At 71.3% G+C, this 22831-nt stretch overlaps 3 protein-coding genes across 6 annotated transcripts in view; 1 reads left to right on the plus strand and 2 right to left on the minus strand.

Moving 5' to 3' along the window:
* Positions 1 to 10431, minus strand: part of SLC4A2 (solute carrier family 4 member 2) — a 17175-nt gene extending 6744 nt beyond the window's left edge. The window contains exons 1-7 of one of the 3 annotated variants that reach the window (XM_064703687.1): positions 10245 to 10431; positions 9542 to 9596; positions 4849 to 4992; positions 1587 to 1755; positions 1227 to 1462; positions 954 to 1078; positions 572 to 795 (exon numbers count right to left, since the gene is read on the minus strand). In XM_064703687.1, the coding sequence (XP_064559757.1) occupies positions 572 to 795; positions 954 to 1078; positions 1227 to 1462; positions 1587 to 1755; positions 4849 to 4908 (814 nt within the window). In that variant the 5' untranslated portion in view covers positions 4909 to 4992; positions 9542 to 9596; positions 10245 to 10431. Of the gene's footprint in view, positions 1 to 571; positions 796 to 953; positions 1079 to 1226; positions 1463 to 1586; positions 1756 to 2533; positions 2615 to 4848; positions 4993 to 9541; positions 9597 to 10244 lie in introns of those variants that run through there. The other 2 variants (XM_064703688.1, XM_064703689.1) reach the window with 2 other exon arrangements.
* A 252-nt stretch (positions 10432 to 10683) lies between these two features.
* Positions 10684 to 14359, plus strand: CDK5 (cyclin dependent kinase 5). Its single transcript, XM_064703692.1, has 12 exons — positions 10684 to 10797; positions 10909 to 10997; positions 11084 to 11151; positions 11256 to 11316; positions 11430 to 11486; positions 11563 to 11658; positions 12473 to 12547; positions 12653 to 12749; positions 12827 to 12896; positions 13277 to 13337; positions 13412 to 13492; positions 14126 to 14359. The coding sequence occupies exons 1-12, from the start codon at positions 10761 to 10763 to the stop codon at positions 14210 to 14212; spliced, it is 879 nt and encodes a 292-aa protein (XP_064559762.1). The 5' UTR covers positions 10684 to 10760; the 3' UTR covers positions 14213 to 14359.
* A 712-nt stretch (positions 14360 to 15071) lies between these two features.
* Positions 15072 to 22559, minus strand: ASIC3 (acid sensing ion channel subunit 3). Of its 2 annotated transcripts, XM_064703694.1 has the most exons (11): positions 21649 to 22558; positions 19293 to 19443; positions 19004 to 19131; positions 17870 to 18020; positions 17734 to 17790; positions 17185 to 17338; positions 16316 to 16407; positions 16165 to 16244; positions 16027 to 16098; positions 15882 to 15928; positions 15145 to 15365 (listed from the first exon to the last, which is right to left on the minus strand). In XM_064703694.1, exons 1-11 carry the CDS (start codon positions 22201 to 22203, stop codon positions 15287 to 15289), a joined length of 1566 nt encoding a protein of 521 aa, XP_064559764.1. In that variant the 5' UTR covers positions 22204 to 22558; the 3' UTR covers positions 15145 to 15286. The 2 variants fall into 2 exon arrangements, with proteins under 2 accessions (XP_064559763.1, XP_064559764.1); XM_064703693.1 differs by lacking the exon at positions 15882 to 15928 and having other exon boundaries at positions 15072 to 15365; positions 21649 to 22559.
* Positions 22560 to 22831: the final 272 nt, after the last annotated feature.

The raw sequence follows: 22831 nt of genomic DNA on the forward strand, positions 1-22831 counted from the left end.
TGCTGGAGGCAAGTGCTGCAGCTTTTGGGGGGTTACCGGGTCACCACCAGCAATGCCACCAATCGAGGTGGCTCCTGGCACCAGGGTCACCTGCTCCCTATGTGCCAAGGCCCACCCATGGCCACTGGCACATGAGCTCTGCCCTGGCTGTGCTCCCCTGGGAGCTCCATAGCAAAAGCATCACCCACCACCCTGAGAGTCCTGGGCTGTGAATCCCTGGGGCTGCTGAGTGCCATGGGGAGCCACCACCACTGCTACTGCTGTCACTGGCTCCAGCTCCTGGCTCCTGGCCATTTCACAGGGACTCAGCCCAGCCCTGGCACCAGGGATGGGTGCCTTGTGGTTGTGCTTAGCACTGGGAGCAGAGTCAGTGCCTGCACCCAGCCCAGCTTGGCTGCAGCCACAAGGAAACCTGGAACTGCCAGCCCCACTGTCCCAAACCCACCATCCCCAGCAATGCCAGCACCAGCAATGCCAGCCCCACCATCCCCAGCCCCGCTCCACTGTCCCAGCCCACTCTCCTGACACAGAGTGGCCACCAGGGCAGCCCCCGGGGCACAGCCCCACTCACTCTTCATGTAGTCCAGGTCAGCTGAGGCCAGTGTCTGTGCCTCCGACTCGTCTGTGGGCATTTTCTGGTAGCGGTCCTGCTCTGCGGCCGTCATGCTGCCGATGCAGCGCCGCTCGTGCAGGTTGTAGCTGCGGTGCCCCGGCTGGGATTTTGGTGCAGGGCGGCCTGGGGACCCGGCCTCGGCGGCTGCCCCCTCCCCCAGGGCCCCCTGCTCTGCATCAGGGCTGCAAGGCAGGAGCCCAGCTCAGTGCTGAGCCCCCTCTGCACCCCAGGCCTGCCACGGGGTACGGGAAGGGGCTGTCCAGCCCCCACCCTGCCATGGGGCAGCCATAGGATGCTCCCCGCTCCCCAGGAGCCCCAGCACAGCCCAACCCCGGCTCACCTGCTGGCCTGGGCTTCCTTCGGGGCCGTGCCCCCTCGGGGCTCAGGGGGGGAGCCGGGCAGTGCCGCGGGGGCCGCCGGCTCCTCTGCCTGCCGGTCGCTCGCCTCATCCTCCTGCAGGAAGAACTGGGGGGACAGCAGGTGAGCCTGCTGCTGGGGAGCCGTGTCTCCCTGGCCATGCAGCACCGGCCCCGGCTCCTCCGGTGCCCAGCTGTGCCCAGGCACGCTGAGCCAGGGGGGCACAGCGCTGCCCCCACCCCAGCCCTGCCCTCACCTGCACCGCCTCGGCCGGCCCGGGCTGCCGCAGCTCCTCTGCCGACCGCTCCGTCTCCGTGTCGCCCGCGTCATCCTCATCCTCCTCAGCCTCCTCGATGGTGGGGGTCTCTCCGGGGACAGAGGCACGCCGGGCCTTCTTTTTGCCCTTTTTCGGGATCCCCTTCTTGCGGCGGGCGTCCGAGGGCAGGTGCGTGGAGAGCGGGTGGTGGATGTGGTGGGACGACTGGCGGTGGTCTGGGGGGACCGGGAGTTGGTGCTGTGTTTCCTGCCCATTTCCCGCCAGCTCCCCACTCCCTGCCTGACCCCTGCCCGCCCCCTGCCCGCTCCCTGCTCCGTGCCCGCCCTTGGCCCCGCTCACACTCGAAGTCCTCCTCGCCGTAGCTGCGCCCGGCCTCCTCGGCGTTGCGGGGGTGGGCGTCGTTCAGGATCTCCTCGAAGCGCTCCACGCCCAGGGCCTTGTTCAGGTCCTTCTCCTCCTCCTCCTCCCCGAAGGCAGGTGAGCCGGCGCCCAGCGCCTCCTGCTCAGGCTGCGGGAGGGCAGCGGGGATGAGCGGGCACACGGTGGCACTGCCACCCACCGTGCCCCGGCCCCAGCGCGCCCCGGCCACGCAGCCCCGCGAGACAGGTGCCCCGAGGGGCTGTCTGAGCCCCGGAGGCACCCAGGGGCTGGGCACCCCTGCCCTGTCCTGGGCACCCCTGCTCTGGGCTGGGCACCCCCTGCATCATCCCACCCTACGCACCCCAGCACTCCCGGCCTCAGCGCTGTGCGCCGGTGTCACCTCTACCCTACGTGGCACAGCACCCCATGTGCCACAGCAGCCCAGCCCCGGGCCCTGGGCTGTGCCCCGGGCATCCTCTGCCCTGCTCTCCTCAGAATGGGACCAGCCCCCCCAGTGCTGTGCCCCTGTACCACCCCAGCCCTTCAGTGCTATGCCCCTGGACGGCCCCGGCACCCCCAGTGCTGTGCCCCGGTGCCGTGCCCCCCCCACAGTGCTGTGCCCCCGTGCCGTGCCCCCCCCGGTGCTGTCCCAGCCCCTGCCCGCCGAGCCCCCAGCTCTGTGCCCCCCGCCCCGCGCTGCCGCTGCCCCCCAGCCGGGGGGTGCCAAGGGTGGGCTCGGGGGGAGGGGCTGCGGGGCAGGGGGCGGGGCTGGGGGCGCAGAGGGACGTGCAGGGTGCGGGGGGGTTGTGGGGGTAACGCGGCACCGGGGGCTGCGGGGACACGGGGGATGCGGAGCTGGGGGGTGCGGAGGATGCGGGGCTGGCGGCTGCGGGGGCTGCGGGGGGCGCGTCCCCGGCCGGTCCTACCTGAGTCATGGCGGAGCTGCTCCCTCCGCAGCTCCCGCAGCGCTTTATCGGAGCGGCGGGACCGGCCGGGGATGGGGCCGGGGGTGGGGGGAGAGCGGGGGGGGGGGCGGGGGAGGGAACCGGGGGGGCGGCGGCTCCGTCCCGGCCTTGCCAAATATTGACGGAGCCGCCTCGCGCCCGTCTCAAGGTGACGGCGAACGCAGAGGGCACCGGCGGCACCGCGGCACCGGCGGCGGCCCCGAGCGACCGCCCCCACCGGAATGCACCGACTCGCCCCGGGATGCACCGGGCCCGCCCGGGATGCGCCGATCCCCCGCCACCTCCGGCCCCTCGGGACGCACCAACACCCGGGAGCCACCGGCCCCTCCTCCGAGCCCCTGAACCACCGGCTCCCCGGGCCCGGCTCCCATTGCCCCGAGAGCAGCGAGCCCACGGCCGCGCTCCCATCCCCGGGGCTGCACCGACCCCCGGTAAATCCCCGCCAGCCGTGCACCCCTCAGCCCCGGCGGGGGCTGCACAGCCGAGCCCCCCGCCACGGCCCCACCCAGTGACCCCGGGACCCCCGAATTGGGGAGGCAAGGGGGTACAGGGGCACCCCAGGCACCAGGGTCTGCCTGCAGGGACAGCGGGGGGGAGCTGCCAGCACCCCGAGTGGGCACCCCAGCAGCACCTGCGGGTCCAGGGCTGTGCCATGGCCACCCCACATGAACCCCAGCCCAGGTATCCAGTTTGGGCACAGGTGCCCCATACCCGTCCCCACTGCACAGTGACCCTGGGCTCCCAGGGGGGTTACCCGGAGGGTGACACAGGGGGTCACTCTGCAGTGGGGTGACCCAGGTGATGGCCCACGCCACCCCATCACACCCCGGCACACAGAGGCTGCCACGTGACGGCAGGGGTGGCATCAGAGCACATCCTGCACCTGCATCCCCCACTCCTGCCAACTCCCTCCCACCATCCTGTGCCCCCTTTGATCCCCCAGACCCCCAAGCCCCTTTGGCCATGGCCCCCTGGCCCCAAACCTGCCGGGCTCCATCTTGCACCCCAGCAGCACCCACCCCACCTTTGTCGGGCACCTGGCATCACCATGGCACAGGTGGGCACGGTGCCCTGGGCTGGCAGCGCAGAGAGAGCCCCCAGAGCCCCCCTAGGCCGCAGCTTACCCGGGAGCCCCGGAGGAACTCCATTAGGATGGGGCCGGTCCCATCCCCGGTCACGTGCGGGCGGCGGGGCTCGCCAGCAGCACCGGGCGGCCGCGGCGTGACACGGGGCTCAATTATTAACCCGGCCAGAAACGGCCGCCAGGGCAGCGCTGGCACCGCGGGCACCGCCACCGCCCGGCCTCCGGCGGCGCTGGCACCGCGCGGCCCCAAGGGCGCCCGCCGCCCTGGCACGGCTGGCCTGGCCTGCCCGGGGGCTGAGCTATGGGGCAGGTGGCACTGGGCACTGCCAGCACCCACAGCCCTGCCCCGGGGGCTGAGCTATGGGGCAGGTGGCACTGGGCACTGCCAGCACCCACAGCCCTGCCCCGGAGGCTGAGCTATGGGGCAGGTGGCACTGGGCACTGCCAGCACCCACAGCCCTGCCCCACACCTGAGCCAGGGTAGGTACACTGGGCACTGCCAGCACCCACAGCCCTGCCCCGGAGGCTGAGCTATGGGGCAGGTGGCACTGGGCACTGCCAGCACCCACAGCCCTGCCCCACACCTGAGCCAGGGTAGGTACACTGGGCACTGCCAGCACCCACAGCCCTGCCCCGGGGGCTGAGCAATGGGGCAGGTGGCACTGGGCACTGCCAGCACTCACAGCCCTGCCCCACACCTGAGCCAGGGGCCGGGGTAGGAACAATGGGCACTGCCAGCACCCCACAGCCCCGCAGACAGGCATCCCCCCGGTGCACCACGGGCTGTGCCATGACACCTGTCCCCCCTCCAGGCACTGCCAGGGCTGTGCCATGACACCCGTCCCCCCTCCAGGCACTGCCAGGGGCTGTGCCATGACACTGGTCACCCCTCCAGGCACTGTCGGGGCTGTGCCATGACACCCGTCCCCCCTCCAGGCACTGCCAGGGCTGTGCCATGACACCCGTCCCCCCTCCAGGCACTGCCAGGGCTGTGCCATCACACCCGTCACCCCTCCAGGCACTGCCAGGGCTGTGCCATGACACCCGTCCCCCCTCCAGGCACTGCCAGGGCTGTGCCATGACACCTGTCCCCCCTCCAGGCACTGTCAGGGCTGTGCCATGACACCCGTCACCCCTCCAGGCACTGTCGGGGGCTGCAGCTTCTCATCCCCCGCCCCGCGGTGGCACTTACGCTCTGGAAGGCTGAGGAGACGATGTGGTGAAGCTCGGAAGACACCTGGGAGTGGGTCATGGCGCTGGCACGGCCCCCGGCGCGGCCGGCTTAGCCCTTTTCCTTCTCTCGGGGGCTCAGGGGACGCTCTCGGGGCAGCATAACCTGGGGGCACACGGGGGATCAGGGGTGCCCCGGGCCGTGCCGCGGGCGGGGCCGGGGCTGCCCCTCCTCGGGCCGCGCTGGCTCCGGGCTGGTTTGTCTTGGCCACCGGCTGGAATGGCAGAGCCGCGGCCAAGACAAACGCGGGGAGGGGAGCGGAGTCGGGGCAGCGGGACCCCGGGCAGGCACCCAACCCTGCGGGGCGCGGGCAGCGTGCCACACTCGGGGGGCACCGCAGCTCCCGACCCTGCCGAACGCCCACAGCCCTCCCCCGTCTCCCCAGCCCGGCCCAGCTTCCACCCACGTTCGCCCCTTGGCAGCTGCCCGGCCCCGCGCTGACCCCTGTGGCACCGGCGTGCCGCGTTTATTGCCACGGGAGGTGGCCCACGTGACGGGGGCACCGGGGAGGGTGGTGACGGATGACTGCGTCTCACATGGGTGGCATCACCGTCCCGTCACCGGCACCGCTGGGGTCCCGTCACCGGCACCGCTGGGGTGCCAGCACGGCGGCCGCGGCGAGGTGAGTGCCGAGGCTGCGGCTCCGAGCCTCACCGCAGCCCTGAATCCCACCTATTCCCAAAATTCGGTGCTACCCTGCTCCGGCTTCCCCCTAATCCCCGCTCCCGTCCGGGGCCGGAGCCAGCACATCCACATTCCAGCAGGCAGATTATCCGCCCTGCCACGCCGCTCTCCTGGGGCGCCCGCCAAGCCGCCGCCAGCGCTCAACCCCCCCAAACTCGGGATGGGACCCTCCCTCGGGGGGACCCGCGGCTGGGCCACCGCCTCGCCGGGCGCACAGGACGGTGCCGCCGCTGTGGGCACTAAGCAGCTTTTTGGGCTTAATCTCGTGGGCAGCTCGGGATTAGTTTGGGAACACACTGGGATTGTTCTCGGGAACGTCGTGCTTTCACCAAAACACCCGAAACGGGGGTCCCGGCCCCCAGGTGCCACAGCACGGGCCCGGCGGGATGGTGACACTGGGGACATGTGGCTCCCGGGAGCCGGGGGCATGACCCCGCTGGAAAGGATGACGGAGAGCTGGGGGGGACAGGGGGACACTTCTGCTTTCCATCGCTGAGTCACGGACGAGTGGCGGCCGGGAACGGCTCAGGGCTCGCGCCAGCCCCGTGGAAAGGGGCCAGAACAAGCCTTGGTTGGTGCCCTGCGGCCAGCCCCACTCCCGGGACGCTCTGGCACCCTGGCATGGGGGTCGGGTCCAGAACAGACACGCCAGGACAGTCCCACGGCCACCACACGGAGCTGCAGCGCCGCCACCTCGCCCTGCCGCCGGGCACAGGGGTCAGGACACACAGCCGAGACCATGGCGGCGAAGGCACCGTGCCGGTGTCGGTGCTGGCACCGGCACCGGCCGCGCCCCGCGGCACAAAGGCCCCTTGTGCAGGCCGGGCCGCCCCGATAAGCGATAAGCGGGGCAGGAGCGCTCCGGGCGCTGGGAATGACCTGCCGCTGCCACGGGCGCCCAGCGCCGCTGCCACGGCCACTCCCGCGCCGCCGGAGTCACATTCCTGGGACCGGCCCCGGCCTGCCTGAGCTGCTGAGGCGATTACAGGGCTCGGCCCCGGCCCCACACCGCCTCGGGGCTGCCCCGGAGCTCCCAGCCTGTGCCGGGAGCCACCTCCGGCACCGCCAGCACCGGTGGGAAGTGGGACAAGGGTGCTGGCATTCACAGCGGGATACACCTGCCCACACCTGCACAGTTATGTCCTGGACAGCCTGTCCACAGCGGGACAACCACAGCTGTACTGGGACAATCACATCGTGGGCAGCCACAACAGGACATCCTGGACAATCACAGCCAGGACAACCACGTCCACACTGAGGCACCCACGGCCTGGGCAGCCAGGGCACACATCCACACCAGGACAGCCATGTCCACACTGAGGCACCCACGGCTTGGGCAGCCAGGGCACACATCCACACCAGGACAGCCATGTCCACACTGAGGCACCCACGGCCTGGGCAGCCAGGGCACACATCCACACCAGGACAGCCATGTTCATAGCACAGAGCCAAGACCCCATGAGAAGAGACAAGACTGGGTGTGGGGACCCCCAGGGCAGCAAGTGTCCTCCTGCCCACTCTGCCATGCCAGTGCCCCCACTAGCAGCAGCACCAGGACTCCTGCCAGAACATCTCCTGCCACCACTGTGTCACCGGGCAGATCCCTGGCATGGGCTCAGTGCACACACATGTGCCACCCATTCTTGAGCCCACATTGGCATCAAGGCTGATGGTGACCCCCGTAGCACATTCCCCAGCCTTGGTGGTGACACCAGCTGCCCCCTTGGTGACAAGGAACAGCACACCGTGTCTGTTGTTGCTTCCTGGCTGGCAGCACCTCCAGCACGGCATGTGCCAGGCAGGAGGAATGGCTGGGGCGAGGCCAGCACAGCTCAGGCTGTGCCCATCCCCTGGGCAGACGTGCCCATGGAACAGGGAAGTCAGAAGACCCCCAGTGCCCTGCACCCCGAAATAGAGGCCCAGTGGGCGCCCCAGCACTCTGCCACCCCCAAAGATGGGAGGACCCCAGCTCCCTGCAGCCCCTTGCTCCCTGCCCCATCTCACCTGGCTGCTCCGAGAAACCCCTGAGTGTCACTGGCACCCAGTGTGCCCCCAGATGCCACCCAACAGGGGCACTTGGGACCCTGCAGCCCTTGTCACCACGGGACAGAGCCGGGCCAGACACCACTGGCTCCCACCCGGCAGAGCTTCCCACGCTGAAACTCCAGAAACCAACACCAAAAATGTTCACCTCACCCGCCCACACCTCTGCCCACGACCTCAAACCACCGGATCTGGAGATGAGTCACAGCTCTGCACCCACATGGTGCCACCACCGCGGTCATTGCCACGGTCACCGATGCGCCAGGCACCCTCCACCACCCCTCTGCCACCTCAGCGCGGCCGGGATCCCCCCACAGCACCAGCCCTGCAGGAGCCTCCTGCCACTGTCCCCATCCCAGCCCCAGGAGGGGACAGGCACAGCTGCCAGCACCGACAGCACTGACAGCTTGGTTCCTGCAGGACGGGATCGTGGAGGGGTGGTCGGGACGCAGGGACAGCCACTCTGTCCCCTGCGGCAGGGCTGGCCACCGCCCACCCCCCTCGGCTGTCGGAGCCCACCGCGGAGGGGTCGCTCCCGCTGTGCCAGCCCCGGTCCCGCACCGGCCCGGCCCCACTCACCCCATCACCCGCGAGCCGCTCCGCCGAGCCTCCGGCAGCTGCCCCGGCCGGGGTCCTGCCCGGCAGGAAGCACCGGGACCCCCGGCCCGGCAGGGGCGAGGCGGGCCCGGAGCGGGAGCGCGGGCAGCGGCGCCGTGCCCGGGGCTGCCGAGCGCAGCCCGCAGTTTTATACCGGCTCCGGAGGAAAACAACCCGCGGGAGCTGCGGCGGGAGCGCGAGCCTTTGTTCCCTGGAGCAGCCCGGATCCAAACACTGAAGCGCTGCCAAGTCCTCCGCCGTGGCTCCCGTGGCGACCCCGCTCCCGCCCCAGGCGTGTTTGGGGACACAGGGGACACGACCCCCTCGGCGAGCGCAGGGTCCCACCCCGGGGAGGGCAGTGCCACCCTCTTGGCCCGGCGCCCCTGGAATGCCCCAGCGCGGCGCCCTCGGGCAGCCAGCCCGGCCCTGCGGCCGCCCCGTCCCGTCTAATGACAGGCTGCCGCTGTGGGGGCTGAAACGGGGACAGCGCGGGGACACGGCTCCCACGGTCCCCTCCCTGCCGCCGCCCGGGACGGCGCTCAGGCACGGGGGCACCCGGGCCAGCCTCAGCCCTGCCCGGGGCACGGGAGGTGCCGGGAGGGTGCCCCAGCCCGTGCTTGGGAGCCCTCCCGCAGCCCCACGTCCCGCAGTGTCGCCGCCCGCCCGGCGCAGGTGACAAGGCAGGTACAGCGCTCCCCGAGGAGCGGCGGAAGGGCTGCCGGCGGGGAGGCGGATCGTTAGAACGATCAAATCCCGGCTTTTTGGCAAGCGCTTGAAGTGGTGCAGCGACCCCGAAGGGCTCGACAGCAGGTTCCCAGCTGGAGCCCCCTCCGCGCGGGGACGGGGCAGGCACGGAGCCCTTCCCGCAGCACCGCGAGCTGCCAACAAAATTCCACTGCGGAGCGACCCCAAATCCTGACACCGTGCCGCAGAGCAAAAGGGTCTGTGCGGCTGGCGAGAGGCACCACGGGCACCGCAGCCCCCCAAACCTGCGCGCACCCCAAACCTGCTGCCCCGTCCCCGGGGAGCGCTGCGGGGCCACGGGAGCCCACGCTCCGTGGGAGAGCCCGGGCTGGAGCCGTGCCCGGCGTTGCTCAACCCCGGATGGTTTCGCAAGGGGCAGTGCCCCGGCACCGGCGGCGCTCAGCGGGCACCGCGCGGCTCCCCGGGCCCCTCGGGGCCCCCGTTGGACGGTGGGGGCGGCTGGATGACCCAGAGCCCTTCCCGGCCCCGGGGACCCCCGGAGCGCTCCGCAGGCGGGGAGCGGGGGGTGCGGGGGGCTCCGGGCGTGCGACGGGGACACGGAGCGGGTCCCGGCCCGGTCACTCACCTGCCGAGGGCTGCCGGGCTCAGGCGCCGCGGGGCAAGCGCATGGAGCGGCCTCGCTGCAAGAGAGGGACGGGCGTGGGTCAGGGGGCTCCCGCTGCCCCGGGACCCAGCGGCACCCGGGACCGCCCCGCACCGAGCTCCGGGGCGGGACCGGGGCTCAGCGTCCCGGGCGGCACCGCTGCCGGCCGGGGGATGGTGCCGGGGTGGCCGGGAGGGTACCAGGGGTGCCAGGGTGGCGGGAGGGGTCCGGAGTGCCGGGGCGCCCGGGCTGGGTATCGCTCCACCTGCAGCCGAAGGAGCCGAGGCACCGGAGCATGTACCGGGAGAGCCGAGTCCCGGGACACGGCACAGCCCCCTGAACCCCCGCAGCGCGGCTGGGACCCCGGGAGGAACCGGGGAAAGCAGAGCCGCGGCCGCGCCGGGACCTGCGGCTGCCAGGGCGGGGCAGGACCCGACCGGGACCGGACCGGGGCTGCCGCGGGCGGGCGGGGCGGGAGAGGAGGGAGCGGAGGGAGCGGAATGGAGGGGGCTCGGTGAGAGCAGCGTGCGGGGAGCGGGGACAGCACCGACTGCGACGGGAGGCACCGGGAGGGTAGGGGCACTGGGACGGGACCAGGACCGGGACCGGGACCGGACCAGCCGTGATGCGCCCCGCCAGCCTCACCGCCTCCGTTCACGATCCCGCTGCCGGTGCCGCTGCTTACCGGACAGTCCAGCCGAGCCGGGCGGGTCTGCGCGTCCCCGCGGGGCGGAACGGCGGGAGCGCGCCGGGGCGGGGCGGCACCGGGCGGGTCCGCACCGCTTCCGGCACCGACCCAGCGGGAGCGGACACCGTCCCCGCAAGGGATCCCCGCAGGGCGCCCGCGCAGCGGCTCTGTCCCGGGGAGGGCGGGCGGGGGGATCGGGGGGTCCGGCGGGGACGCGGCGGGCGGGGCCGGGGATCGAACCCGGAACCACGGGGCAGGGGCGGGGCTCGGGGGCGGGGCCATCGCGGGGGTGTGGCGGGGCGGGGCCGCGGGGGCTGCCGGGAGGTGTGGCGGGACCGGGACGCGCGGGGGCTGCCGGGAGGTGTGGCGGGACCGGGACGCGCGGGGGCTGCCGGGAGGTGTGGCGGGGCCGGGACGCGCGGGGGCTGCCGGGAGGTGTGGCCGGCGGGCGGGCGGGGGCCGGTGGCGGGGCCGGTACCGGGGCCGGGCCGGGCCGGGACCGATCGCGGCGCGATGCAGAAATACGAGAAGCTGGAGAAGATCGGCGAAGGTGCGGCAGGGCCGGGGCCGTACCGAGGGAGCCGGTGCATGCGGGGCCCGGCGGCGGTGTCGGTACCGGTACCGGGGTTCGGCCATGAATGACCCCGTTCCGTCCCCGCAGGCACCTACGGGACCGTGTTCAAGGCCAAGAACCGGGAGACGCACGAGATCGTGGCGCTGAAGCGGGTGCGGCTGGACGACGATGATGAGGTGAGGGGGGGCCGCGGCTGGGACCCTCCCGGTACCCCCCGGTACCCCCGGGGACCCCCGGCTCCCACAACCCGCGTGTCCCGCAGGGGGTGCCCAGCTCGGCGCTGCGGGAGATCTGCCTGCTCAAGGAGCTCAAGCACAAGAACATTGTCAGGTACCGGGGGCACCGGGAGTACCGGGGGCTGGGCTCGGGGGCTGCTGCTGCCGGTGCCCCGAGCCTGGCCGGGCTCTGGGGACTCAGCGACCCCTGCCCCGCAGGCTCCACGACGTTCTGCATAGCGACAAGAAGCTGACCCTGGTCTTTGAGTTTTGCGACCAGGTGAGCACCGGAGGCACCGGGCACTGGGGGGATCCGGGACTCCGGGAGGGGCACGGGGACCCTGGGGGTCTCTGAGGGTCACCGCTGCCTGCTGCCCCCCTCGCTCCCCCCAGGACCTGAAGAAATACTTTGACAGCTGTAACGGGGATCTGGACCCCGAGATCGTCAAGGTGGGTGTGGCAGTGCCGGGGGCCCGGGGGGTGCCCGGGGGGTGCCCGGTGCTGACGGAGCCGCCCGTGCCCGCAGTCCTTCATGTACCAGCTGCTGAAGGGGCTCGCCTTCTGCCACAGCCGCAACGTGCTGCACCGCGACCTGAAACCGCAGAACCTGCTCATCAACCGGGTGGGCACAGCGGGGACACGGGCTGGGACAGGGCTGGGACACGGGGTGGGACAGGGATGGGACACGGGGTGATGGGCTGGGCACTCACACCTGGGAGCGGGGCTGTGCTCAAGGGTGGCACTTGGGAAATGAGGCTGGCTGGTTGGCTGTCTGTCTGTCTGTCTGTCTATCCTGGGCAGTCACACCTGGGAGCAGGGCTGTGCTCAGGGGTCACACTTGGGAATGGGGGCTGTCTGTCTGTCTGTCCGTCTGTCCTGGGCAATCACATCTGGAAGCGGGGCTGTCTGTCTGGGTGTCTGTCTGTCCTGGGCAGTCACACCTGGGAGCAGGGCTGTGCTCAGGGGTCACACTTGGGAATGGGGGCTGTCTGTCTGTCCGTCCGTCTGTCCTGGGCAATCACACCTGGAAGTGGGGCTGTCTGTCTGGGTGTCTGTCTGTCCTGGGCACTCACACCTGCGAGCGGGCTGTGCTCTGGGGTGGCACTTGGAAATGGGGGCTGTCTGTCTGTCTGTCCGTCTGTCCTGGGCAATCACACCTGGAAGTGGGGCTGTCTGTCTGGGTGTCTGTCTGTCCTGGGCAGTCACACCTGGGAATGGGGGCTGTCTGTGTGTTTGTCCTGGGCACTCTCACCTGGGAGCAGGGCTGTGGTCAGGTGTCACACTTGGAAGCGGAGGCTGTGCGTCTGTCCTGGTGTCTGTCCAGCCCCATTTGCAATCTCTGCCATGTTCCCAGTGATGGGCAGGCAGCAGTGCCGCTGTCCCTGGGGTTGGGGGACGCAGTGGGGCCCCTCAGGCTGAGCCCTCTGTCCCCCCAGAACGGGGAGCTCAAGCTGGCGGATTTTGGGCTGGCTCGGGCCTTCGGCATCCCTGTGCGCTGCTACTCGGCCGAGGTGAGCGGGGCCCTGGGGGTCCTGGGGCTCGGGATGGGGCTCCTGGCCCTGCCCTGCCGCCCGGGGTTGTCCCTGTCCCTGTGCCAGCGTCCCTGTCCCTCCCAGGTGGTCACTCTGTGGTACCGGCCCCCGGACGTTCTCTTCGGCGCCAAGCTCTACTCCACCTCCATCGACATGTGGTCAGCTGGGTGCATCTTTGCGGGTACACTGGGGGGCCTGGGGGCTGGAGGGGGCCTGGGGGGCCACGGGGGCCTCTGGGAACCACCCCTGTCCCCCCAGAGCTGGCCAACGCCGGGCGGCCCCTCTTCCCGGGCAACGACGTGGACGACCAGCTGAAGAGGATCTTCAGATATCCTTGGGAGTGGGGAGCCCAAAGGAGCGGGGACTGCCCCTGGGAATGGGGAGCCCCAGAATGGATTGCCTGGGAATGGGGAGCCCAAAGGAATGGGAACTGCCCCTGGGAATGGGGAATCCCATGGGAAGGGAGCCCGTGCATGCTGATCCCTCTGGGCGTGCTGATCCCTCCGGAACAGGGACCCCAGAGTGGGGGATTGGGGAAATCCTGCAATGGAGACTTCCCTGGGAATGGGGAGCCCTGCAGAGTAGGGAACCCCTCGCAATGGGGAGCTCTGAGAATGAGGATCCCTTGGAATGGGAGCCCCCCTCGGCTGGGCAGGGGGCAGGGGGCAGGTGCTGGGTGTCCCTGCGGTGGCCCTTGACTGTCCCCACGCTGCTGGGGACCCCCACGGAGGAGCAGTGGCCGGCCATGGCCAAGCTGCCGGACTACAAGGTGAGGGCAGGGGACTGGGGGGTCAGAGGGGATGAGGGGTCTGGGGGAGCTGGGGGTCACCCGTGTGTCCCCAGCCCTACCCCATGTACCCAGCTACCACCTCCCTGGTCAACGTGGTGCCCAAGCTGAACGCCACTGGCCGGGACCTGCTGCAGGTGAGAGCTGCTCTGTGCCCCTGTGTCCCCCTGTATCCCTGTGTCCCCTGCCTATGCCCCCCTGTCCCCCTGCCCCTGTGCCCCTGCCTATGCCCCTCAGCCCCTGTGCCCCCTGCCCCTGTGTCCCTGTCCCTGTGCCCCTGTCACTGTGTACCTGTCCCTGTGTCCCCCTGCCCAGCCCTGTGCCCCTCCCTATTTCCCCTCAGCCCTGTGTCCCTGCCGTGGTCCTTGTCCCTGTGTACCCTGTCCCTGTGTCCCCTGCCCTGTGCCCCCTGCCCCTGTCCCCCTGCCCCTGTTCCCCTGCCACCTGTGCCCCTGCCTGTGCCCCCCTGCCTGTGCCCCCTGCCCCTGTGTCCCCCTGCCCCTGTGCCCCCTGCCCCTGTGCCCCCTGCCCCTGTGCCCCCTGCCCCTGTGCCCTCCTCTCCCCCTGCTTGTGTCCCCTGCCCCTGTGCCCCTGCCTATGCCCCTCAGCCCGTGTCCTCCTGCCCCTGTGCCCCCCAGCCCCTGTGTCCCCCTGCCCCCCTGTGCCCGTGCCTGTCACCCCTGCCCTCCCCCTCGCAGCCCCCTGCCCGCCTGGGGGGCTGTGGGATGGGAGGCTCCGTGCCGTCCCCCTCAGCCCCCCGTGCCCCCCAGAACCTGCTCAAGTGCAATCCGGTGCAGCGCATCTCGGCGGAGGAGGCCCTGCAGCACCCCTACTTCACCGACTTCTGCCCCCCCTAGGGCCCCCCGAGGCCCCGGACCCCCTGAGGGGGTGCCAGCCCGTGCCAGCCCCCTGACTGCAGCCCCCCCAGTATTTATTAGGTTCTGCCCCAGCTGCAGGGGGCTGGCACCACCCCCAGGCCCCCCATCCGGGGGGGATGAGAGGGCTGGGGCTCCCCCCGGGACACAGGACTCACCGGGGGCAGGGGGCTCCCCGAGGGCACGGGAGCCCCCAGAGATGGGGCCACAGGGCTGGTGGAGGGGCAGGACCCTCCGGGACCAGGCGCAGGGACGCCAGGGGGGACGCGCCCCCCTCTCCTCTCCCTACTCCCCTGATCCCCCTCTGCTGGGGGGGTTTGTGCCCCCCGCCAGGGCCTGCTGTACGTGGGTGATGTGCGTGCCGTGTCCCATAAAGAGCTTCCCCCACCCCGTGCTGCCTCCTCCTTCCTGGGTGTTGGGGACCCCCAATGCCATGTGACAGATCCCCCCACAGCTCAGCCCAGCCTGGGACACCCCAGCGCCGCCTCCTCCTTCCTGGGGTGTCAGGGACACCCCCAGACAGCCCCTGAGCCCACCCACCCCTGTGACCCCCTCGCTGCCACCTCCTCCTTCCTGGGCTGTTGGGGACCCCCACAGCCATGGGACAAACCCCCCACAGCCCCTGAGCCCAGCCCAGCCCTGGGAGCCCCCAGTGCTGCCTCCTCTGTCCTGGAGCCCCCAGACCCCCTGAGCACCCCAGGATCCCTGAGCACCCCAAACCCACTGAGCACCCCAGGATTTCTGAACACCCCAGGTCCCCTGAGCACCCCAGGCCCCTGAGCCCCCCAGGTCCCCCCGAGCAGCCTGGAGCCAGGGTTTTGGGCACCTCTTTATTGGGGGGGCGGTGGGGGGGGTTGCATGTCCAGCGCGGGGGGGCACAGGCAGCGCATGCAGGAGGTGGGAGCGGGGCCGGGGGGGCCCCTCACCCCCAGCCCCCCGGCGCCCCCTCAGGGGGCGGGGGGGGCCTGGAGGCCGCCCCGCGGCCCGGGGGTGTCCCCCCAGCCCCCCGGCCGGCGGGGGGGCGGGCTGGGCTCTGCGGGGGGGCGCGGGGGGGCCCTAGAGCCGGGTGACGAGGTAGCAGGTGCGGGGCGACGCCGAGACCGGGCGCGGGGCCGGGCACGGGGGGCCAGGCGCCCTGCGGGGAATGGGGGTCAGCCCTGCTGCCATCCCTGCCCCTGGGGGCTCTTCCCCGTGCCCCCCTCCCCGTGTGCCCCGGAGCCCTCCCTTTGGCAGGGGGCACCGCAAAGGGTGCCCCAGCCTGGAGCCGGGCTGGCCCCTCCCGTGTCCCCACAGGGACCCCCTCCCGCCCCACGGGACCCCAGCCCGGCTGAGGGTGTCGGGGTACCCCGGAACGAGGCGCTGCGGGGATGATGAGGATGGGGGATGTCTGCAGGGAATGGGGGGGTCTGCAGAGAATGCGGGGGGCTCGCAGGGAATGGGGGAGATCTGCAGGGAATGGGGGGGGTCTGCAGGGAATGGGGGGGGTTCGCAGGGGATGTGGCAGATCTGCAGGGAATAGGGGGTCTCGCAGGGAATGTGGCAGATCTGCAGGGAATGCCCCGCACCCCCGTGCTGGCCCCGGGGAGCCCTCAGGGACCCCCCCAGGGACCCCCATCTCCCCCCGGTGACTCCGGGTGCCCCCCCCGTGTACCTGGGTGGGCGCGGGGCCGTGGGGCTGCCCGGGACCGCCGGGTGCTCCTGGACGGGCGCACGGAGGGGAGAGAGCGGTGAGCGGGGGGAGGATGGGGTGCGACCCCCGGGCGGGGGGCTGGGGGCGGGGGGCGCGGGGGGGTTACCAGGGTGCCGCCGTCGCTCCGCGGGCTCCGCTTCTTCTCCTTGTACAGGCTGAGCAGTTTGTCCCGGAACACCTGGGGGGGACAGGTCAGGGTCCCGGCCCGCAGAGCCCTGCGCAGGGGGAGGCCGGGGGGGCTCACCTCGTACAGGTAATCAAAGATCTCCAGGATGGTGAGCAGGCTGGCGCCGATGAAGAGCCCCATCTGCCCCCCGATGTCACCTGTGCGGGAGGGGACGTCAGCGAGGGCACAGCCCGTGTCCCCCTGGCACCCCCGGGTCCCTGTCCCTCACCCAGCAGCCCCGCCACCTCGTACGCCTTCTTCTGCTCGATCATCTCGTAGTTGAGTGCCTCGAAGAAGATGTCCAGGACCAGCACATTGTCCCTGGGGGGACACGGGACAAGGGGGCACTGTCAGCTGCAGGGGGGTGCCAGGCTGTGCCGTGCCAGGCTGTGCTGTGCCAGGCTGGGAGCTGCACTGTGCAATGGGGTACCATGGGACAGGGCAGGGCAGAGGGGGCACACAGGTGTGCCAGGCTGTGCCGTGCCAGGCTGTGCTGTGCCAGGCTGGGGGCTGCACTGTGCCATGGGTTTCGTGGGGCAGGGCAGAGGGGGCACAAGGGTGTGCCAGGCCGTGCTGAGCCATACTGGGCTGTGCTGTGCCAGGCCATGCTGTGCTACGGCCATGCCATGCCGTGCCGTGTGGGTTTCCTGTATCTGGGGCATGTCTGCACAGGGAGGCCGTGCTGTGCCATGCTGTGCCATGCTGTCACGCCATGCCATGCCGTGTCACACGACACTTTGGGCTGTTAGTTGGTGTGTGATGGGGATGCCGTGCTGCTGTGTCACACTGCCGTGCTGTCCCAGTTCGTGTCTGCTGGGAGTGCTGGGTGGGTGTGCCCTGTCACTGTCACTCTGGGCTGTGTGTGATGCTGGGGCCCCTGTGTCACACTGCTGGTTCATGTCACGGGGCCATGCTGTGCCATGTCACACTGTCACCCTGTGCCCTGTGATGGCACTGTCATGCTGGGCTGTGGGGCTGTGTCACGCTGTGCGCTGGCGAGGCGGCGGGTGACACCGCGGTGACAGCGTGGTGGCAGTGGCAGTGGCAGCACAGTGACAGCGTGGTGGCAGTGGCAGCGGAGGTGGCGGTGTCACTCACGCAATGTACTGCTCCGTCTTGTTGAACTTCTTGGCCAGGTACTTGGCCGAGGCCTTGCTGGGGATCTTGACCATGGAGAGCTCCTTGCCGTAGCGCACCATGGCGCAGGGCGTGCGGCACGCGCAGTACTCGCTGTCCTTCGTCACCAGGAAGTCTGGGGGGGCGCGGCTGGCACCGGGACCCCAGACCCCTGCCCGGGGTGGGGGGGGGTGCGGGATGCTCTGGGGACAGAGCTGGGTGCTGTCCCTCCCACCCGGGACAAGTGTGCCACCCGGGACTAGTGTGCCATGGGCACTGTCGGTGGCACAGGGAGGGGACCCGCCCCTGTGCATCTGGGGACAGCAGTGACCCCCACCCCAGCGAGGGCACAGGGACACCAGAGCCAGTCTCACAGTGTTAGGGGCACAGGGACACCGGAGCTGCACTTACAGCAGTGGTGGGGGCACAGGGGCAGGGAGCTGCACTCACAGCAATGGGAGCATGGGGAGGCTCAGGGGTGCCGGGGGTGTCCGGGGGTGCCCGGAGCCGCTGGGGGCTCGGGGTACGTACCCAGCGCGGGGTCGGCACACTCCTTGTACTGCTCGGGGGTGCAGACGTTGGCATTGCCTGCGGGGAGGCGGCGGTGGCGGGCCCGGTTGGTGCCCTGGCGCCGCAGCCCCGCGGCCCCCGGGCGCCCCCCGCTCACCCGGCATGTGCACCATGCGGCAGTTGCAGTTCTCGGCCAGGTAGCGCGTCTCGCAGTCCAGGCGGCACGCCGTCAGGCTGTAGTTGGTGAAGAAGTCGGACTCGATGGGGGTGGCCTTGCAGTCCCCCCAGGGCGGGGGCAGGTACACCAGCTGCCGGGCACCCGCTAAGGAAAACACGGCGTCCTGGGGCCCCGGGCCAGCCCCGCTGTCCCCGCTGTTGTGCCCGGCCCGCGGCGGTGCCGCCCCCGGGCAGAGCTCACCCCGCGCCCCCGCAATGCGGGTCCTGGCCCCCGAGCCCCGTCCCTCCTGTCCCCTCCTTTCGGGCACGGGGATGGCTGCTGCAGCAGTTGTCACCTGCACCGGTGCCGCAGCGAGGCCCGGCAGGCGGCACCGGCCGGGGCAGGACGTGCCGGGCGGGGGCTCAGCGCGGACCCCTGCCCTCGGTGCGGGGACGGTGCCTGGCTCGGGCCCAGCACCCCCGCCCGTGGGTGCCAGGGCCGCTCCTGCTGCCGCCGCGCTCCTGCCGCCCATGTGCCCGCACACGTGGTGACGCCCACCCCGGGCACCTAAATTTAGGTGTCTGGCTGCGGGGGCCGTGCCGCCACCCCCCGGCGGCTGCTCCGCGGAGCCGGGGGTCGCTGCAGGAGCCGCTGCCGCGTGGGGCCGCCCCACAGCCTGTGCTGTGCTGTGCAGTGCCACGGTACCCATGGCAGGGCTGGGCAGGGCTGGTCCCTATGGGCATGGCTGGGGTGCCCGCGCCTTGGAATGTCCCCCCAGGGCTGGCTGTGCTCATGGCTTGGAATGTGCCCACAGGGCTGGGGTGCCCGCGCCTTGGAATGTCCCCACAGGGCGGGCTGTGCTCATGGCTTGGAATGTGCCCACAGGGCTGGGGTGCCCGCGCCTTGGAATGTCCCCACAGGGCGGGCTGTGGCCATTCCGAACCCTCTGGGGGTCCCTTCTGGTCCCTTTGGGTCCCACCCCGGCCCTGTAAGGGTCCATCCCGGGCCCTGTGAGGGTCCATTCTGCTCCCTTTGGGTCCCATCCCGGGCCCTGTGAGGGTCCATCCCAGTCCCTCGGGGCCCATCCCGGTCCCTCGGGGTGCGTGCCCAGCCCCGGGCGCCGTGCCCGGATACCCGCTGCTGCTGGCAGGAGACGAAGGTCTGGAAGCCGGGGGCGACGCCGAAGCCCAGCTGGTCGATGAAGGGAGGCTCGTCCTGGCTGTGGATCTGCACCTTCACCCCCACCTCAAACGAGGTCTCATCTGCATGGCAGGGGACGGGGGTCAGGTGCGGGGCAGGGATCTCACCCGTGTCCCCCGAGATGGACACGCGCTCACCTGTGTCTGCCCAGACGGGCATGTCCCCCCTCTGTCCCCCCAGAGGTGCATGTCTCACCTGTGTCCCCCCACGTGCAGGGTCTCACCTGTGTCCCCCCAGACGGGCAGGTACTCCTCCTGCTGCACGTTGAGCATGAGCTCCAGGCCGTTGCCGGAGCCGCCCTGCAGCGTGGTCAGCACCTCCCGGCCCGGCCCGCCCGGGTTGAACGTGTAGCACTTGCCCAGGCGGGTGAAGATCTGCAGGGACACACATGGGACACACATGGGACACACGTGGGACACACATGGGACACGGGGACAGGGCTGTCACTGCCACTGCCACTGCAGGGACCCCTGTGGACATTCACTGCCACTCCGGGGACCCTGTGGGGACACAGGGACACACACGGGGACATTGTGTGGGATTCCGGTGCCCCACAGGACCCAGGACAGAATCCCAGTGCCCTGCAGGACCCAGGATGGGGTCCCAGTGCCCCAGCACAGGATGCCAGGGCTGCCAGGAGCAGGCGAGGGCGTTGATGGTGCCCGGCCTGTGCTGCTGCGGCTCTGCAGGGATATTGGGTTTCGTCACAGTTCCAGGGAACATGTGGGGACACTTGAGATGGGAGGGCACAAGGCAGAGCGGGGATGGGGACCAGGACTCTCTGTCACAGCGGCAGAGGCCACAGTGTCCCCCCAGACCCCAGAGCCTGTCCTGGGCAGCCCCCGCGGGTCCCGCAGCCCCAGCAGAGCCCTGGGGTGACCTTGAGTCCCCGGGGATGGAGCCCCCAGCCGGGACCCCGGGACCCCCGAGCCCCAGCCCGATCCCACGGCCCCCAGCCCCTGCCCCACCCGGGGTGATGTCCCATGGGGGGAGCGGAGGGGGCGTTGCCGTGGCAACCAGCTGCTCCCAAAGTGGGGACCCGTTGCCATGGCAATGCGGTGCCCAAGGAGGAAAGGGGGGGGCGGGTGTCATGGCAACGGCTGCCCGGCATGGGGATGCTGGGGGGGCATGGGTGGGGACAGCCATGGGGACGTGTCCCCGGCAGTGCCAGCCCTCCTGCGCTGCACTCGGGGTCACGCAGGGACCCACGGCCCCGGGGACCCCCAGCCCTGCTCCCCGAGGATCCCCCGTCCCCACAGCCCGCCCTGCCCCATCCAACAGCCCTGGGGATGTGAGAGGGGACTCGGCTCACCCCACAGCCCTCGGGCCCACCACGAGTCCAGGAACCTCGGGGACACTGGGCCTGGGCTGGGGTGGGGTCAGGGACACAGGGCCAGAGATCAGGACCGTGGCCTGGGGCACAGGAGCCCAAGTTGGGGATCCCAGTCCCCAAAACTGGCCGAGCCTGGGGATTCTGGGGGGCTGAACCAGGACCCTGCTGCCTAATCAGGCACATGCCACCCACCCCAAATTCTGTCCTGCTGTCCCATGTCCCAGCCCTCAAACCCAGGGCCAGCACCACTGCCTGCCGGGCTATGGGGACACTGGGGGAGCAGCTCTGGCCACAGGCACGGGGGGAACAGAGGGGCACGGGGGGCACAGGGGGGCACAGACCTGTGAAAGGACAGCTCGTCCCTCAGCTGCGTGGTGAATTAATTAGTGCTCCAAGAGCATTAAGGGGACAGCGATGGCACTGGGCAGAGCTGGCATGGCAGACGTGAGCTGCCCAGCGCCCACGCCGCTGCTGTGGCAGGAGGGGAGTGTCTGCTGCCCATGCCGCCATCACTGCCTGTGCCCATGTCCCTGCCTGTCCTGCCTGTGCCACTGCCCCTGTCCACCCTGGCTGTGCCAATGTCCCTGCCTGTCCTGCCTGTGCCAATGTCCCTGTCCTGTCTGTGCCACTGTCCCTGCCTGTGCCACTGCCCCTGTGCTGTTCTGGGGGCTGCTGGGGGCAGGAACGGGGCTGCTGGGGTAGGGGTGGAGGGTGCTGTGGGCAGCAGCAGGGAGTCCCAGCAGGGCTGGCACGGGGACCCCCACCCATGGGAGCCCTGCCCATGGGAGCCTCTGTGCCAACAGTCAGGGCAGGGCTGCTGCTGGCACTGCCCAGTGGCACCTGAAGCTGGCATAGGTGGTGAGGGTGCGCCTGTGAGCACCTGTACATGTGACACCCCGTACAGGAGAGCACACCTGTGAGCATCCTGTACCTGTGAGCACCCCCCAGCCCTGAGCATCCTGTGCCCACCACAGCCCTGCATGCCAGCAGAGACCCCGGGCAGCCCAGAGTGCCCAGCCCAGCCCCGCTCCCTGCTGGCACTGCCCGCAGCCGCCTGGCGCCCTGCAGCCCCAGGGTGGGCACATCCCTGTGTGGGCGCTGTCCCCAGCGGGGCGGGCAGGGCTGAGAGCGCTGCGGGCTGGGGTGAGCGAGGGGCATCACCCGCCGGTGCCCGCCCCCAGCGGGACTGCCCGGTCCCCCCGCAGCCCCGGGCCCGCCGCGGGCCCTCCCGTCCCCGGGCACTCACCACGGTGAAGTTGCGGGCGGTGCAGCCGGTGCCGCGGAAGGAGCACTGCAGCAGCATGTCGGCCAGGTCGTGGCCCGTGCGGTTGTAGAACTCGGCCATGCTGAAGGGCTTCGCCTTGAAGTTCTTGAAGTTGGCCTTGTCGCGCAGCGCGGCCAGGACGTGGGGCTCGGCCAGCTGCGGGTTGCTGATCTCGTAGCGCTCGTTGAGCAGCGCCAGCAGCTCGCCCACGTGGTACATGTCGTTGCGGGTGATTTTGGAGAAGCGGAACTCGTTGAGGTTGCAGATGGTGATGGCCGGGAAGGTGAGGTTGCGGGCTGCCACCTCGTCCAGCTTGGTGACGTGCGGGTAGGTGAGGAAGTAGGCGACGCGCTCGGCGCACACGAGCAGCAGCAGCCCCAGCGAGCCCAGGAAAAAGCCGCCCCAGAGCACGCGGCGCAGGGACACGGCCCCGTAGGCGAAGACGTGGCTGATGCCGTGCAGCGAGGAGCTGTGGGCGAACGCCCGCAGGCTCGAGAGCCCCTCGCCCTCCCCGCTGCCCTCCGAGCCCCTCCTCATCCTGTTGCGGCCGGGGCCCCGCGCTGCCCCGCAGCCTCAGCCCATCGCCGCGCCGGGCTCGGGGCGCCGCCGGCGGGAGGCAGCGGGGGAGGAGGATGAGGGTGGGCAGGGGATGGGGAGGCGGGGATGGGGGGGCAGGAGCGGCCGCCGCGCTGCGCCCGGTCCCTCACGCTGCCGGCGCCGGTGCCGCGGAGCCGCGGGCAGCGCAGCGCAGCCCCCGTCCCGCTCCCAGCCCCAGCCCCGGCCGCGGTCTCGGCTCCGAGCCCTGGTCCCGGATCCGGTCCCGATTCCAGCCTCGGTCCCCTCCCGGTCCCGGATCCGGTCCCAGCCCCAGCCCCGCTCCCGGCTCCGCTCCCGCCGCGGCGCAGCCGCCGCCGGTCCCCGCCGTCCCCCGCCGCCGCCGCCCCCGCCCCTCCCGCGGCTCCACCCGCCGCCCCCGCCGGCGGCCGCAGCCTTGGGGTACGGGGGGGCCGGGACCCCCGGGGAGGGGGCGCAGACAGCGCCCCTGCACGGGCAGCCCGCGGAGCCCGGCCCGGGGGTCACACCGCGGTGCCCCCGCCCCGGGGTCACACAGGGGTCCCCCCATCCCGGCAGGGATGCAGGGGAGCCAGAAGGATGTGGCAGGGTC

Source organism: Zonotrichia leucophrys, chromosome 2, assembly GCF_028769735.1.
Source record: "Zonotrichia leucophrys gambelii isolate GWCS_2022_RI chromosome 2, RI_Zleu_2.0, whole genome shotgun sequence".
Classification (NCBI taxonomy): domain Eukaryota; kingdom Metazoa; phylum Chordata; class Aves; order Passeriformes; family Passerellidae; genus Zonotrichia; species Zonotrichia leucophrys.